Raw genomic sequence first — 17891 nt, 5'->3', positions numbered from 1 at the left:
GAACACAAGCAGGGGGAGTGGGAGAGGAAGAAGCAGGCTCATAGTGGAAGAGCCTGATGTGGGCCTCGAACCCATAACGCCGGGATCACGCCCAGAGCCGAAGGCAGACGCTTAACCGCTGTGCCACCCAGGTGCCCCTTGATAATTATTCTTTGCCACTTTGTGGGCGGACGTGGGCGCTACACGTTATTGTGGCAGCGATGACAGGGCTGGACCGTATAATCATGACTACTAAACGCACAGGAGTTGGAAAAAACCCTGCATAAAAGGTAGCTTGACCCTAATTAACCGGACTCAAGATGCAGTTTTTTAATAGGACTGTGGCCAGGTCCCAATCGGCCTTCCTGCCTCAGCACCAAGGCGGTAATCTAGCTTGGCCTTGGCTCTAGGATAGTCTCAAAAGGTTCATTGCTTTCTTCTTCCTACCTACAGTTTCTCAAAACAAGGGTGAGATGGAAAGTAAGGGCACTAGTGGGATTATATTAGTTTTACAGTTGAAAGACAATTCTGTAGTAAAAAGTGAGATCTTCCATCTCAAGCAAACTCCTAGGCACCTCTCTCACAGAAACCTAAAGTGGCTCAGTTTCTCAGTGATAGAACTTTTCATTGCTTATCACTCTTGGTTCTTAGAAGCCAGTGGAAAAGACTCAACTGAGGGGGAAAATGATACACATTTTAACCCACATAGTTTAAAAACTAATTAAAAAGAATACATTAACCACAATATGGGGTCTGTTAGTCATGTTAAGGACAGTTTGTCTGAATGCAGTAACAATTTCGCATTGCCCTTATGGCAGCATTGTACATGTCTCATACTCTAGGCTTTCTAAAGCTGTTGAAGAACATGGATGGCTTCCTGCAACCAAAACAATGAAATTGTTACAATTCTTTGTAGTCACCCTACAGCCCAAAGGCACTGATTGATTTATACAACACACTGCTCCATGTGCGAAGCACTATGCTTGGTAACAGGCTAGAGAAAGACTTCATGGAAGAAAGAAAAGTTAGATGGCTGTAGTATGTACTGTAGAGGAAATAAATAGAGTGATGTAATAGAGACTAAGTGGGGGAGGCCCTTCAGATGAAGTGATAATTTGTGCTGAAACCTAAAAGTAGTAAGGAGCCCAGAGTGAGAAGAGCTAACAAGAGAACATTGTGCCCATTCAAATCATTGACATTATCGCTCCTAATCTATACTCTGCTTGCTTTGTTCTTTTTCTCCTTGTTTCCTCTGTTGTTTCTTCTCTTTTATGTCAAGAAGCTGGTCTTTTCTAGAAATTCAGAAGTTAATTAGAACATTTCTACTATATTGGTCTAATCCTGAAGTCTCTTTAGATGTGTGGTTTTGTGCTTTCCCAATAAACAGCACTAGGTTGCAATAAACAGCACTTTTGATGAGCTATTTTAGTTTCACACATTTGTGTAGTATACATTTTTTTCCAGATATTCAAAAGAAATGAAACTATCTAATGAGACGATTCAGATAAGATTTGATCTTTGCTGAAGTGCTTGATACAATATTGTATATATATATATATAAAGATCTAATTCTCTTTTGGTAGTTCTGTTGAAAAATACTTGGCGAGACCAAATAGCAAATGACCAAATGCACACAATTCTGCATATTTAAAAAAGAAAAAAAACCTTGAGGATTAATAGTGAATGTTCCACAAGATAAAACAGCCACTATAATTTTATAAAATTTTCTCATAAATCTGAAATAAGAAATTGCTCAAAATTCTAAAACAGATCTTTATTAATAAAGTACATTATAAATATATATTTTAAAATTTACAAGCTAGGCAACCTCCAAAGTTAAAAGTCATTTTTCATATCATTGCACAGAAGTAATATATATAATTTCTTGGCTTACTGGTAATTTTATACTAGTCACTTGAAACATCTTTAAGGTTTATAATAATTCCATTTTTTACTTTTTAGAACTTGATAGAAGATAGTCAATATCCTGAAGGATTTCAGAGGTTTTTTTCAATGCCACTGATACTCTCTTTTCATTAACTTCTTCCAGCAAGGTTTCTGGAGATTTTGGTTCATAATGATCAGATGACTGTTCGTTTTTTTTGTTAGAAATATGGTTTAGGATACCACTATTCTCCAATAAAACTAAGTTGCTTAGTTAAGGAGCTTTCCCCCCACATTTTTCATTATATAAGTACATTTAATTTCAGAAAGCCTGGTCTTCCTATTAAAATGTTATTTCTCTGTTAGGAAGATCTCTTGGATTCGTAATAGATTTGGTATTTCAGAACTTATAGGTGAAGAAACTGGTTAAGATATAAGAGAGGAAGAAAGGAAAGAGAGTATGTGTATTTGGATAGAAGTTTGGTGATAGGCAGGAGATAAAAGAATCAAAATCTCAATATTTCTTTAAGTGAAGAGTGATATGGGAATAAGAGAACAAAAGTAGGAATGATAGGAATATAAATAATCTGTGCAGTATATTTTTAATTTTTTTAAAGAGAGGGATGTGGGGGAGGGCAGAGGGAGAGAATCTTAAACAGGCTGTATGCCCAGCACAGAGCCTGATGCAGGGCTTGATCTCACAACCCTGAGATCATGACCTGAGCTGAAATCAAGAGTTGGACGCTTAACTGACTGAGCCACCCACCCTGGCACCCCTGGGGGCATGGAGCCTGCTTAAGATTCTCTCTCTCCCTCTGCCCCTCACCCACATAAATAAATAAGTAAACAAACAAACAAAATAGAGTGGAAAGAAACCTGTCCTCTGATCCAGAGCTACTTTATTATTTGAATAGGATTACAGAAAAATCACAAGATAAAAGAAATTTAGATGAATAGGGTAGGAATGTACAGAACAAAACGTTTCATAAGAAAAATGAGTGAAATTATATTCCAATAAATTGGACAACCTAGAAGAAATAGATAAATTCCTAGAAACATACAACCTACCAAGACTGAATCTTAAAATAGAAAATCTAAATAGACCAATCATTAATAAGGAAATTGAATCAGTAATCCAAAACCTCCCAACAAACAAGAGCCCAGTACCAGTTGGTTTCACTGGTAAATTCCAAAAAACATTTAATAAGAATTAATGCCAATCCTTTTCAAAGTCTTCCAAAAATAGAAGAGGGGATATGTTATAACTCATAAGTCCAGCATTACCCCGACAACCAAAACCAGATAAAAACACTGCAAGAAAAAATTACAGGGGTGCCTGGCTGGTTCAGTCAGAAGAGTGTTTGACTCTTGATTTCAGGGTCATGGATTCAAGCTCCACGTTGGGTGTAGAGATTGTATATATAAATGATCATACACCATGATCAAGTGAGATTTATTCTAGGAATTCAAGGATGGTTCAGCTTATGAAAATCAATGTGATACACCACATTAACAAAATGGATAAAAATGGTCTGATCTCAATAGATACAGAAAAATTCTCAACAAACTGGGTATAGAGGGAATTTACCTCATGATAATAAAGGCCATGTATGACTAGCACAGCTAGCATCATACTCTGGTGAAAAACTGAAAGCTTTTCCTCTAAGATCAGGAATAAGACAAGGACGCCCACTCCCACCATTGTTATTCAACATAATGTCCTAGCCAGAGCAATTAGGCAAAAAAAAGAAGAAAAGGCATTCAAATTGGAAAAGTAAAACTGTTTCTATTTGTAGATGCTATGATATTATATACAGAAGATCCTAAAGACCCCACCAAAAAACTGTTAAATTCAGAACTAATAAATTCAGGGGCGCCTGGGTGGCTCAGTTAAGCGTCTGCCTTTGGCTCAGGTCATGATCTCAGGGTCCTGGGATTAAGTTCCACATCGGGCTCCCTGCTCGATGGGCAGCCTGCTTCTCTGTCTCCACTGCTTGTGCTCTCTCATGCTCTCTCCCTCTCAAATAAATAAAATCTTTTAAAAAGTAAAAATTAAAATTCTCTCTCTCCCTCTGCCCCCCCCTCCTCTTTTCTCTCTCTCTGGAAAAAAAATAAATTCAGTAAAGTTTCAGGATATAAAATCAATATACAAAAATCAATTATTTTCTATACACTAATAACTATCAGAAATTAAGAAAATAACCCCATTTATAATTATATCAAAAAGAATAAAATACCTAGGAATACATTTAAGCAAGGAGGTGAAAGATCTATTTACTGAAAGTTTCCATTTATGGAACTTCCATTTATGATGGAACCTGAAGAAGACACAAATAAATGAAAAGACACTTTGTGCTCATGAACTGGAAGAATTAATGTAAAAATGTCCATGCCACCCAAAGCAATCTACAAATTCAATGCAATCTCTATCAAATTCCAACAGCATTTTACAAAGAAATAGAATAAACAATCCTAAAATTTCTGTGGAACCACAAAAGAACCCAAATAACCAGAACAATCTGAAGAAAAACAAAGCTGGAGGCATAATGTTTCCTGATTTCAAACTATATCACAAAGTTATAGTAATCAAAGAAGTATGACATGGGCATAAAAACAGACAGATCAGTGGAACAGAATAGAGAGCCTAGAAACAAACCCATGCAGGGCACACGGGTGGCTCAGTCAGTTGAGCATCTGACTTGATTTTGGCCTAGAATGGAAAGGGAGTAATTATGCAGGACAATAAATTCGGTTTAAAGGATACAGTTAAACTTCTTTATCTTTTCAAGTTCAGAAGCCACTGACCTGTGCAAAAAGAAAAAGAAAAAGTAAGTTCATGATAGTTGTCTGATTCTTTTATAGCCACAATATTTCAAATAAGCATACTTGATTTACTCAGCCATCAGAAAGAACAATTACCCAACATTTGCAGCAACATGGACGCGACTGGAGGAGATTATGCTAAGTGAAGTAAGTCAAGCAGAGAAAGACAATTATCATATGGTTTCACTCATTTATGGAACATAAGGAATAGCAGGGAGATTGGCAGGAGAAGGAAGGGAAGAATGAATGGGGGGTAAATAGAAGGGGGAATGAACCATGAGAGACTATGGACTCTGGGAAACAAACTGAGGGCTTCCAAGGGGATGGGGATGGGGGATTGGGCTAGGCCGGTGATGGGTATTAAGGAGGGCACATATTGCATGGTGCACTGGGTGTTATATGCAAGTAATGAATCATGGAACATTACATCAAAAACTAATGATGTACTGTCTGGTGACTAACATAACATAATAAAAATTTTTAAAAAATAAATGAAAAAAATAAAGTTCAGAATTTTAGATAGAAGAGCACAGAAGTTAAGAATTCTCTTTATAGGGGCGCCTGGGTGGCTCAGTCGTTAAGTGTCTGCCTTCAGCTCAGGGCGTGATCCCGGGCGTTCTGGGATTGAGCCCCGCATCAGGCCCCTCCCCTGCGAGCCTGCTTCTTCCTCTTCCACTCCCCCTGCTTGTGTTCCCTCTCTCGCTGCCTGTCTCTCTGTCAAATAAATAAATAAAATCTTAAAAAAAAAAAAAAGAATTCTCTTTATAGGGGTGCCTCCTGGCTGGCTCAGTCAGTGGAGCGTGTGACTCTTGATCTCAGGGTTGTAAGTTCAAGCCCCATGTCGGGTGTAATTACTTAAAAATAAAATCTTAAAAAAAAAAAAAAGAATTCTCTTTATATTGGCTTTATTTAGCAACACATCATCTTGACTCAACCGATACTTATTGGAATGCTTTTAATGAATAAGGAAAATGAATTAAAGTCCCCACCTCAAGGACTTTTGAATCAGTATTGATGTTTGAAGGTAATGGGCATTCTTGCTACAACTCTTTTTTTTTTATAACCATTTTTTCTATTTATTTGAAGCACAGTAAAAAAAAAAATTGGTACACTTTGGAAATTCAACAAGGTACACTGCCATAACTTGAGGGACATTATACAGTTAATAAAAAAAGGAAATGAAAAGGGAAAAAATTGCCCTGTTTGAAACCTTGTATTACCTAATTTTACCTGCCCAAACAGACCGTTTGCAAATATTAAGTCAATAAACTGATAACATTCATGAAAAGTTAGCTTTCTCACTAAAATGCAATAATTTAAAACACTGGTATCTAACCAAGAAAAGACAAAAACAAACTGGAATGAAAAATCTAGATATCACATCTAAAATCAGGGCTTTTTGTTTGAGCTTTCATGCTCTTTTCTCCCTCTACCATATCCTGCCGGAGTGCCAGGCCCCATTCCTCTAGGACCCTGTCCACCCACAGGTCCAACCTGCTACAACTTTTTAATACTAAGCTGGCATTCCCTCTGCTTTCCTCCTCAAGCTTTAAAAACCTGCTAAAATTGGGGGCACCTGGGTTGTCCAGTTGGTTAAGCAGCTGACTCTTGATTTTGGCTCAGGTCATGGTCTCTGGGTCCTGAGATCAAGCCCCCCACCAGGCTCTGTGCTCAGTAGGGAGTCTGCTTGTCCCTCTCCATCCTCCTCTGGCCCTCCCCCAACTCTCATGCATGCACACACTCTCTCCTTCTCCCTCTCTCAAATAAATAAATGAATAAAATCTTAAAATAAAAAACCTAGTAAAATCCTATCACTTCTATGAAAGGAGTGCTCTCCTTCCTTGAATTCCTATAGACTTATGTTAACTAATCATATACTTATGTGCAATATCTTCTCTTGAAGTCTTTAATTTTCTGATCTTCATACCTAGATTGTCTTTTTCAGGAGAAAGGATGTTTTTCTTTGTTTCCTGTACTTTGCACATATAATAAGACTTCATTTATATGGAACTCTTAGGAAACAGTTTTGGAGAGCCAAGATTTTACACAGTTGAACTAGTTGTCAAAACATAATAAATTCGTTTGTCCTTCCTCCCTTTCTTCCCTTTTCTTTCCTTCCTTCCTTTCCTTCTTTCCTCTGTTTCTCCCCTCCTTTTCATCCCCTCCCCTCCCCTTCTTTCCATCCCATCCCCTCCCTCCTTCCTTCCTTCCTTCCTTCCTAGAAGGAGAGGGTGGGGGGCAGAGGGAGAGAAAGAATCTTAGCCGGCTCCATGCCTAACAACAGAGTCCTACACGGGGCTCAATCTCACAACCCTGAGATCATGACCTGAGCTAAAATCAAGAGTTGGACGCTTAACAGACTGAGCCACCCAAGTGCCCCAAAACATAATAAGTATTTTCTATTAAATTTCTTCTGGAATAGACTACCTAATGTTTTCTTAAACACAGTATACTAAACATTCTCTTCTCCTTGGCTGGAAGGGTTAACACGATGAACATTAACTCTTACCATGTTCCACAGAAACAGGTATGGGGCAACTGGTACGGGGCAGAGAGCTAAATGTGTACAACTCCATCAGAATCTCTTACATGTGTGTTCTTTTTCCTCGTTAAGCTAGAATGAAATAAGAGCAGTGGACCCAACTAGAAAATAGTGTAACTCAACTAGCTCTCTGCAAAATTAACGAGGACTTTAATATCTAAAAGATCTCTCTATTCAAGTCACTAGAATAGTCTTCACAGTTCACAAAGGGGTACAGAACTGGTCTGCTTCACTGGCTTTATTACAGTGGAACACGCGCACCTCCTTGTCAGCTTGCACTCTTGTACTCCAGTCTATGGATGGAGAATGAAAGAGATCTTACAACATTTTAAGCATCTTTACCACATCTTTACCACAGATGGTAAAGACTTGGATATGACTTACTCCAAAGTCTGCTGATTCTTCATCATTGCAAAACACCTTTTTCTCCCCACATATGACATATTTTTCTGGCCATAAGCAAACAATACAAACTACCTTTAATGCTGTTGCTCATATGATGAACCAACTTCTTGTGAACTATCTGCCGTTCTATTTTTTGACTAGCTTCCCTATTAAAAAGTTGAATCAGTAAATTAATAATAGAAGGTGAGTTGGAAAAAAAGTACTGAAATAAATTCAGGTAGCTCTTCATTGTGCAATCACTTCTCTTCCTTCAACCCACCTTCTCTGACAAGAAAACAAATCACAGTGGAGATGTCTTAGGCTTTGCAAGGGAAATGGAGCTGTTGTCAGGGACTGCATCTCCTCTCCCTACTCTTCCTCGCTTCCTCTTTCTTTTTTTCTTTCTTTCTTTTCTTTCTTTCTTTCTTTCTTTCTTTCTTTCTTTCTTTCTTTCTTTCTCTCTCTCTCTCTCTCTCTCTCTTTCTTTCTTTCAAGATTTTATTTATTTGAGAGAGAGAATGAGAGAGAGAGAGAGAGCATGGGGGGGATGGTCAGAGGGAGAAGCAGACTCCCCACTGAACAAGGAGCCCAATGAGGGACTCGATCTTGGGACTCCAGGATCATGACCTAAGCCGAAGGCAGTCGTTCAACCAACGGAACCACCCAGCGCCCCTTCCTCTGTCTTTCTGCTGCTCCTTGTTGCTTCCCCCCAGAACTACTCTCACCAATATGCACTTCCCTCACGTCCTCACTTTGTAGTATGTCTTGACAGTTATCCTCTTCAAAGCCTTCATATGAAAAGGCTAGCATCTTAAAAACCTTGTCAGCTGAGCAATGATGAAGTGACCAATCTTATAGTCATATACAATTTCCCTTTCATCCCAACTACATTTTTTGCCAGCTACTTGGGCAACTTTTCTGCTCCCAAACAGGCTGTAGTTGAAAAATGGAAGATCTGGAAAGCTGAATCTTTAGGATACCTAAGATATTCAAATAACATCTACTGATTTGATTTGTACCTCTTCCTCTAAGTAACTTAGGAAAAGGTGGTAAGAATCAGGCTTAATGTTTATATTTTCTTCACCATGCTATTCTAAGACACCTGACAAACTATCTTAAAGCTTCCTAAATTGTTCCTGGTATCCCTCTTTTCCAGTACAGGTTTCCTCCACTATCCAAAAGTAGAGTGTCCCTATGAAAACTTTCATAAACTGAAATGGTATAAAGCTAAAAACGATTCCCATTAACTTTTATGGAAAATTTTTTTTTATCATTCCCACACCCAAAAACTAACCTAAGGCTTTTTCTGATACCTTGCTAACGGACCCATCTTGCTAATGGACGCACAAAATAAATTGAGATAAAACACAGAGGCTCACAGACACATTCAAAGCCAAGGTGACTTTAAGCTGAGATGCTGAGTGTAGCTCCCAGGGAAGGAGCTTGGAGGTACCGCTCTCCCTGCTTGGGGTGCACGCTGCCTCTATAAGAGCTCACTGCAAAACAAATGTTGAATGCTATTTTCACTTTTTGCCTTTTTTCTTAAAAGTGAAAATCCTTTTTGGATTTCTTTTGGTTAGCAAAAACAGGTACATACTCCCATCCAAGTACTAACGAGGCCCTACCCTGCTTGGCTTCTGAGATCAGACAAGATCAGGAGTGTACAGGGTGGTGCGTCCAAGGAAAAACAGGTACATACTGATGTAGGTCTTTTGTAAAAGTGAAGTGGTGTAATGCAAACTTTCAAAAAGTGTATATTCAGATTGTCCTCTCAGGTATACTAACCCTCCTAGTGACCTTTCTTTCTGCCATTCGTTCTACTTAAGAACTTATAATTCCACCAAGTGTGAGCTCCTCTACTGATCACAAGACCCACTGCTACCCATCAAAACTCACACTGTGGCCTAACAGATAGCTTCTGCTCCATAAAAACTGTTTTCTCACTGTCTTCACAGGACAATATATGCTTTTTACCTCTGTCCTTGTTCCCTCCTTAAAATGACTTAATTTCCCTAAAAATTCCTTTGAAGCCCAGTTCCAGTCCCTTGCATGCTGGAAGGCACGCAGGAGGGACTAAAATACTTTATTTGTTGATATTCCGGTTAATTTGGGAAAGGTAATTAATATGATAGAAATGATTTCAAAATCAACTTTTTCTGAAAGTTTATTATGTTAATCAACATTTTATTTCTTTCAATATTACTAAAATTTAAAAAATCTCCTCTAAATTTTTCCATAAAGTTTTCAGGATGAATTTATCACATTAAAAGCGTCACCCACAGGGGCGCCTGGGTGGCTCAGTCGTTAAGTGTCTGCCTTCGGCTCAGGGCGTGATCCCAGTGTTCAGGGATCGAGCCCCACATCAGGCTTCTCTGCTGGGAGCCTGCATCTTCCTCTCCCACTCCCCTTGCCTGTGTTCCCTCTCTCACTGGTTGTCTCTCTCTCTCTCTCTATCAAATAAATAAATCAAATATTTAAATAAATAAATAAATAAATAAAAAGCGTCACCCATTTTGATATGAAGTTTTCAATGCAATTTTCTGAACTTCAGATAAAATACAAGTGAAATGTAATAAATTAGATGTCTAATTAAAGATAAAATACTTTCAAGCTTAAGCTGTCAGGAAGAGTCTTAGAGTTTGCCATTTGGCATTTTTAATTTTTTGTGTTCTTCTACACAGATGAAGTTTAAAAGAAATATAAATACCAATTTTCTTCAACAACGGAAGATGAAGGATATGTGGGCATCTCTCTTTGACTAGTCTGGGTCAGTCTTCTGCACCATGATATAACTGCTGTCACATATCTAGATTGGAAACATTAAAAGAAATACTTGAAAAATGAGCTTGTATAATATTTATAAAAGCATTTTTTTTAAAAGGAAAAATCATTTAGACAACTTGGGAAAAAAGGATAAAGAAAGAAATTCCCAAGTGAGGCATTTACTGGGGAATTTTTTGAATCTTTTTTAAAGGAAATGGAAAAGGCAAGTTTTTCTCATTATTCATCAAGTATAAAATGATTTATTCATAGTCACGATTAATAAAGATGAGATTTAAGTATCAGAACAAAGTGATACTTGGATTTCACTCAAAATTCAAATTCAAATGTCTAAAGTCTCCTTTCATTTTTACAAAGTAAAATGAGTTTCATTATGTTTTATAATGAAAATGTCTTTACACGTTAAGACTAAGTGAGCATTTGCTTTCTAAAATTTAAAAAAACCCATAAAAAAACAAATTAATCCCCCCCACATACATAAATGTGTAATTATATATAACTCGTTGAATATACAAAACGACTATCAAGGTCAATAAAATGAATGATCTAAAGTGATGGGCTGAAACAAATAGTAATGTTTGCCAAGAACTGTTGTTTTTTTAAAGATTAATTTATTTATTTTAGAGAAAGATAGAGCATGCTCACGTGTGTGTGTGTGCAAGCAGAGGGAGGGGAAGGGCTCAGGGAGAGAGAGAAAATCTCAAGTTAGATCCCAGGACCCCAAGATCATGACCTCAGTCAAAATCAAGAGTCAGACGCTTAACCAACTGAGCTACCCAGGGGCCCCAAGACACTGTATTTTTGATGCAAATTATTCAAACTAGCAATGAATGTTGGAGCATTTAGACCAAAATGCAATAAATCCCAAAAGAAAAATAAATTCATAAGGTAAAAAAGCAATTCTTCTGTGAATATTCTCAAGTAAAATCACTAACATGTTGAGAACATTCCAAGTTGACTGATTATAACAAATTTCATAAACCAAAAGCAAAAAAAGCATATTCATAAAATGCTGATTTCAAGAATCTTCTCCATGGGGGCGCCTGGGTGGCACAGCGGTTAAGCGTCTGCCTTCGGCTCAGGGCGTGATCCCGGCGTTATGGGATCGAGCCCCACATCAGGCTCCTCTGCTATGAGCCTGCTTCTTCCTCTCCCACTCCCCCTGCTTGTGTTCCTTCTCTCGCTGGCTATCTCTATCTCTGTCAAATAAATAAATAAAATCTTAAAAAAAAAAAAAAGAATCTTCTTCATCATAAGCCCATCAGCAAATTAATTTTATTCCACTTTACAGAAATATACCTAAGTTTAGTTATTTGTACAAACCTTTCTTCAAATTAGTTAAAGGATTAATTAATTGGTAACACAGCTGTCCACAGTCCAATTTCCACAGCAAGCCAGTTATATTGAAAATATTTATTTTGACAAACCACTTAAACACAAATGGAAAAGATTAAAGCTGACTTGATTTATTTAGTTATGCTAGATGCCAATATTACTGTAAATTCTGAAACCTGTTGAAATGACATCATGCACATTATCTACCTGGAAAAACTAAAAATATATATAACATTTAAATAATGTTTATATGATTTCCCTCTGTCTAAAAGTATTTACTATCATGAAAATAATTTTTAGGGGTGCCTGGGTGGCTCAGTTGGTTACACGTCTGCCTTCGGCTCAAGTCATGATCCCAGGGTCCTAGGATCGAGCCCCATGTCAGGCTCTCTGCTCAGCAGGAAGCCTGCTTCTCCCTCTCCCTCTGCCTGCCATTCCCCCTGTTTGTGCTCTCTCTGTCGAGTAAATAAATAAATAAAATCTTTTAAAAAAGTTTTTTAAAAATTACTTTTCAGTACCTTTCATATGGTCCAGGGTGTTCAATCTGAATTAACTGATCTTGTCCATCAGGAAAAGTTAACTTACACCAACCTAAGTTGAGACCTTGATTTACCTTAGGAAGCAAAGAGGAAAGGTAAGTTTTATCATTCTAAAACTGAAACAAACAAACAAACATAAAACACAACAAAAGCTCTCTAAATTATCAATTTAAAAATAAGTAGATGAATCATTAAACTTTATTTTGCTAGCTTAAAAGTTATCTTTTCCATGGATTATGGGCATTTTTCAACCACCCCTCTATACCAGCCCTTCTCTATATAATCAGTTACCTTTATAAAAATGATTATTTGTCATTCTTCCTGATTTTTGCTAGGAAATCCGATGAGATCACTAAAGCTTTTTAACAGATTTTATACTTCAAAATATAAATTGAGATAGAGTGGTACTCTATTTTCTTTGTTTTATTTCCACAGATAAAAAACAATAAAAAATAGATTTCAGTCTGAAATATACCTGTCTCTTTTCAATAAGAGGGCTGAAATTCCAATTTAGGGTTAGAGTAATGCCGTCTAAAAAGAGAGCATGTACTTTGTCATCAGAGTATGCAAGAAATCTTCCCACGTCAGGTATGAGCGATTCTCTCAAAAGCAAAGGCAGTGTGTTGCTATCATTTATCCCAGGTACCTAAAACCAAGTTAACAAAAATAGCAGGAAAGAGAGTTATCCATTATTGACTTAAATGATCAATAAACTCTGAGGCAACTTTATTCAGAAGTTGAATATTGTAGAATCCTTACATATATTTTAACTTTTCCAGAAGTGGATACCCTAATTAGTCTATCACAAGCAGATTAAGTTCTAATATCTCTGGAAAATCACTGTTCTGCTGAATTTTACATAGAACATAGGAAAACATTAGAACTACAGCAACATATAGGTTTATAACTAAATTAGTACAGATATAGAAATCAAACTCTGAGAATCACTTCCTCTAAGTCAATGTTAAAGAATTTACTTTACAGTTATGGAAATAGAATAGAATATTATAATATCATAGTTTAAAATAACTACGTTTCCACATACTTCAAATCCAATCAATTCCACTGCCCTTCCCCCCCACTAAGAAAAAAGAAACAAAAATAAATTATAGACAAAGTATAACATAAAAGCTGAATTTTGCAGTGTTTATCTAGTAAGTGGATATTTTTCTGACTAAACCAATATTAACGTTACAAAGAATTTCTCACATAGATGAAAGTAACTTGAACTTAGAGGTATGTATGCAAACAATACAACAATTTTAAAAATCTTGCTTTTAAAATAATTTTAAGGGGCCTCTGGCTGGCTCAATCAGTGGATCATGTGATTCTTGATCTCAGGATTGTGAGTTTGGGCCCTAAGTTGGGTAAAGAGATTACTTAAAAATAAAAATATTTAAAATAACAATAATAATAATAATAATAATAAGATACCATTTTCCAGCAGCATATACGATAATTATGGCTTAAAGAAAGCCTTGTCTTGGCACAGTGTTGAAGAATTCTGTGAACATGAAAAACAGTACTTAACCATTTGCAAATAATGGCATTTTCCAATTCTAGGAATACATTCTCACTGCTGTACAACATGTTAGGCAAGTAACTCATTTCCACTAAAATATGTTCAAAACACTTTCCTTCCAGAAATCTTTTATCCCCTGGAAGGGGGTTGTTTTCCTTTGTGTTAATCTTACATAGTTAAGGTTACTCCTCTAATTTTTTAGCAATGAAATGACTCCAAATGGAGAGAATTTTCAGGTGCTCCTTTCTAAGAGGTGATGGATTCATAGCACCTGAAAGGTTTCATATTGTCTCAGTGCTGGGGAGGTGAAACAACGGTCTGTGGGAAATCAAATGACCAATTCTCCTTCAAATCCACTTTGGAAGTTGCTTAGACATAAGTTTGTAAAAATAAATAATTTAATCCAACAATACACTGTCATGGTTCTGAATGACACAAATTAATTAGCAGAATTTAAAAAACATATGAACCGAAGTACCAAACTACACTTTGTTTTCTATAGACTCTCAGAATCTCTATTACTCTGAGGATAATAAAGCATGAAAATTTAAAATGCATCACCAAATCCTCAACCTGATTCCAAGGCACAAGGATGATGCACTCCCCCAGAGAGAAGGCACTCAGCTCCTTCCAGCGCGTGCTTGCTGTATATGGATGCTTCTCCATATCTAACTTTCAATTTCAAAGCCAGAAGTACTCCGATAATGAGGTGACTGCCTTATTTTATAAATGAAGAGACCAGAAAAATTGACAGATTTTACCAAAGACACGTATTTCCACTGTACCTACAAATTCTTAATCTTACCCTAACCACCAGAAAATGTATCAGGATCCTGACACGTAACACTTGAGTCAGCTGAATGTGAAGAACTTACCTGGTTGCCTGTCTAATTAGAGAACACACAGAGAACAGGCTTCCTGGTCTATCAGGAGGAAGGTTATTTACTGAATAAGTTTTCTCTTCTCTCTGAAAATTAATTTAAAGTGAAGTATCTCAATAATAAATTTTGGCTATTATTAACTTTTATTTTTAATTTCATACTTATATTGTGACAAGGCAAGCAGTTATTTTAACTTAATCAAAAGCCCATAAAAGGTGTATTTTTAAAGGTATCTTATGCTTTTCCTTTTCCCCATTTTTTTTAAAGTCTAGCTTTCCTCCTGGATAGTTACAAGAGTTGCATTCTACTACCCTATAACTTACTGGCCACTTTAAAAAAATTTAAAGCTTATACTTAATATAGCAACCAAATTAATTTTCCTATACATTAGCAAAAAACTTATCATATAAGCCCCCCTTTACCCTTTAGACCAAAAAAAAAAAAAAAGCCTATATAGGTTTAAAAAACTATTTTAATTGAACAAATATATAATTTTATTATATTTTATTAATGGAAGAACTATAGTTACAGTTTGTGGAAAACATATTATTTATAATCTCAGTTTCTTGAATTGAAAGAATTTTTTTCTTGTTATTCTTTCTGAATTCCCTCTTTCTCAGACTCTTTAATAGCTGTGTTTTCCCAGGCTCTGACTTCAGCCTTATTTTCTAATTTCCTGACTTCTTCCCGGGTAATCCCAGCAGAGTCCAAAGTTGTGTTCATAATAAATATAATATCAACAGCTAACATTTATTGAACAGACACTATATGCTAGGTGCTATGCTATGTATTTTACATGGTTTATTTCATTTATTCCTCAAAACAGTTCTGAGACAAGAACTATTAATGTCTATTTTTTTTAGATGAGGAAACTGAACTTTGAGGGCTAAGAAGTAGCACAGATCTAATTTGAACCACGAGAGAGAGAGGAGAGTTAAGATGGCGGAGGAGTAGGGGACCCCTTTTTCAGCCGGTCCCCTAAGTCGAGCTGGATAGGTACCAGACCAGCCTGAACATCCACGGAATCAGCCTGAGACGCAGGAAGATACATCTGGATCTCTACAAATGAACATCTCCAGCGCTGAGTATTGAGGTACAAAGCGGGGAGCCGTGAAACCAAGCACAGATATAGGAAGATAAACAGAAGGGGGAGGGAGCCGCCGTGTCCAGGCGCCAGGAAGCGGTAGCCACCTGCACGGGGGAGTGGGTGGACCCCGGACCCGCACCCTCAAGACAGCAGACTGAGACCGTGAGCCAGGAGCATGCGCCACCAAGCATCTCACGGAACTCCGGAACTCTGGTGTGCTCACTGGACCCAGACTGAGACCGGGAGCTCCGGGAGCCCGCGTGGGGCGGCTGGGCGGCTGGCGGTATTAGAAACACAAAGGACAGAGATGCGCCGGCCCTGGAAGTGAGGGCTGGGACGCCGGGTGTGGGGCGCACATCCCCGGATGCTGCAGGGTTGAGCAGTACCAACAGAAACAGAGTGAAAGTGGCCAGAACATCAGTGGAGAACGGTCCGCGATCCCTCTGTTCTGTGACAGAGGCTGAGATTCGGCCACGGCTGCTCTGTCTCTCAAAAAAAGGCACAGCAAACTGCCAGGGAAAGCCGCCAGAGAACAAAAGCCTGGAAACACCAGCTGACAGTGTGCCCATCCCCATCCCCCCTCGCAGAGGACATGGAGACTCTACCCAAACAGGGTTGCCTGAGTATCGGCGCGGCAGGCCCCTCCCCCAGAAGGCAGGCTGAAAAATCAAGAAGCCCACAACCCGGGGCGCCTGGGTGGTGCAGTCATTAAGCGCCTGTCTTCGGATTAGGGTGTGATTCCGGCGTTCCGGAAAGGAGTCCCTCATCGGGCTTCTCCGCTGGGAGCCTGCTTCTTCCTCTCCCACTCCCCTGTTTGTGTTCCCTCTCTCGCTGGTTGGCTCTCTGCCACATAAATAAATAAAATCTTTAAAGAAGCAGCCCACATCCCTAAGATCTCTATAAAACAAGGGCGCACGGCCAGGGTCCCAGTAAATAATTTGGGCTCTGGACAACCCCGCAACCCCTCCTCATCAGAATGACGAGAAGGAGAAGCCCCCCCAGCAAAGAAAAGACAGTGAATCTGTGGCTTCTGCCACAGAACTAATGGATATGGCTGTAACCAAATTATCAGAAATGGAATTCAGAGTAACAATGGTCAAAATGATGAGTAGACTGGAAAAAAGTATTAAAGAAAACGTTGCTGAGAATATAGAATCCCTAAGGGCAGAAATGAGAGCGAATCTGACAGAAATTAAAAATTCTATGAGCCAAATGCAGTCAAAACTAGAGGCTCTGACGGCCAGGGTCACCGAGGCAGAGGAACGCGTTAGCGAATTGGAGGATGGGTTAGTAGAAGAAAAAACGAAAATAGAAGCTGGTCTTAAAAAAATCCACGCCCACGAATGTAGATTACGGGAGATTACTGACTCTATGAAACGATCCAATGTCAGAATCATCGGCATCCCTGAAGGGGTGGAGAAAAACAGAGGTCTAGAAGAGATATTTGAACAAATTGTAGCTGAAAACTTCCCTAATCTAGCAAGGGAAACAAGCATTCGTGTCCAAGAGGCAGAGAGGACCCCATCCAAGCTCAACCAGGACAAACCTACGCCACGGCATGTCATAGTGCAATTCGCAAATATTAGATCCAAGGATACAGTATTGAAAGCGGCCAGGGCAAAAAAATTTCTCACGTACCAAGGCAAAGGTATCAGAATTACGTCAGACCTGTCTACACAGACCTGGAATGAGAGAAAGGCTTGGGGGGGCATTTTTAAAGCTCTTTCAGAGAAAAACATGCAGCCAAGGATCCTTTATCCAGCAAAGCTGTCATTCAGAATTGATGGAGAAATAAAGACGTTCCAAAATCGCCAATCATTAACCAATTTCGTAACCACGAAACCAGCCCTACAGGAGATATTAAGGGGGGCTCTATAAAGGTAAAAAGGCCCCAAGAGTGATACAGAGCAGCAAGTCACAACNAGTGATACAGAACAGAAAGTCACAACCGATACAAACAAAGACTTTACTGGCAACATGGCGTCATTAAAATTCTATCTCTCAGTTTCAGTGTCAATGTGAATGGTTTAAATGCTCCCATAAAACGCCACAGGGTTGCAGACTGGATAAAAAGAAATGATCCATCCATTTGCTGTCTACAAGAGACTCATTTTGAACCCAAAGATACATTCAG

The 17891-nt window shown here is 38.3% G+C and overlaps 1 protein-coding gene across 4 annotated transcripts in view; it reads right to left on the bottom strand.

Annotated features, from left to right (window-relative positions):
- Positions 1-60: 60 nt before the first annotated feature.
- C3H5orf34 (chromosome 3 C5orf34 homolog) overlaps positions 61-17891 on the bottom strand; it is a 34663-nt gene continuing 16832 nt past the window's right edge. For 3 of the 4 annotated variants that reach the window (XM_034656949.1, XM_019802268.2, XM_002921710.4), the window contains exons 7-13: positions 14665-14756; positions 13702-13771; positions 12743-12913; positions 12247-12341; positions 10320-10418; positions 4628-4668; positions 62-2124 (exon numbers count right to left, since the gene is read on the bottom strand). In XM_034656949.1, coding sequence (XP_034512840.1) covers positions 1931-2124; positions 4628-4668; positions 10320-10418; positions 12247-12341; positions 12743-12913; positions 13702-13771; positions 14665-14756 — 762 coding nt within the window. In that variant the 3' untranslated portion in view covers positions 62-1930. Of the gene's footprint in view, positions 2125-4627; positions 4669-10319; positions 10419-12246; positions 12342-12742; positions 12914-13701; positions 13772-14664; positions 14757-17891 lie in introns of all 4 variants that reach the window. The other variant, XM_034656950.1, reaches the window with a different exon arrangement.

The sequence above is a fragment of the Ailuropoda melanoleuca genome, chromosome 3, assembly GCF_002007445.2.
Source record: "Ailuropoda melanoleuca isolate Jingjing chromosome 3, ASM200744v2, whole genome shotgun sequence".
Taxonomy (NCBI): Eukaryota; Metazoa; Chordata; class Mammalia; order Carnivora; family Ursidae; genus Ailuropoda; species Ailuropoda melanoleuca.
This window is presented reverse-complemented; position numbering and strand designations above follow the sequence as displayed.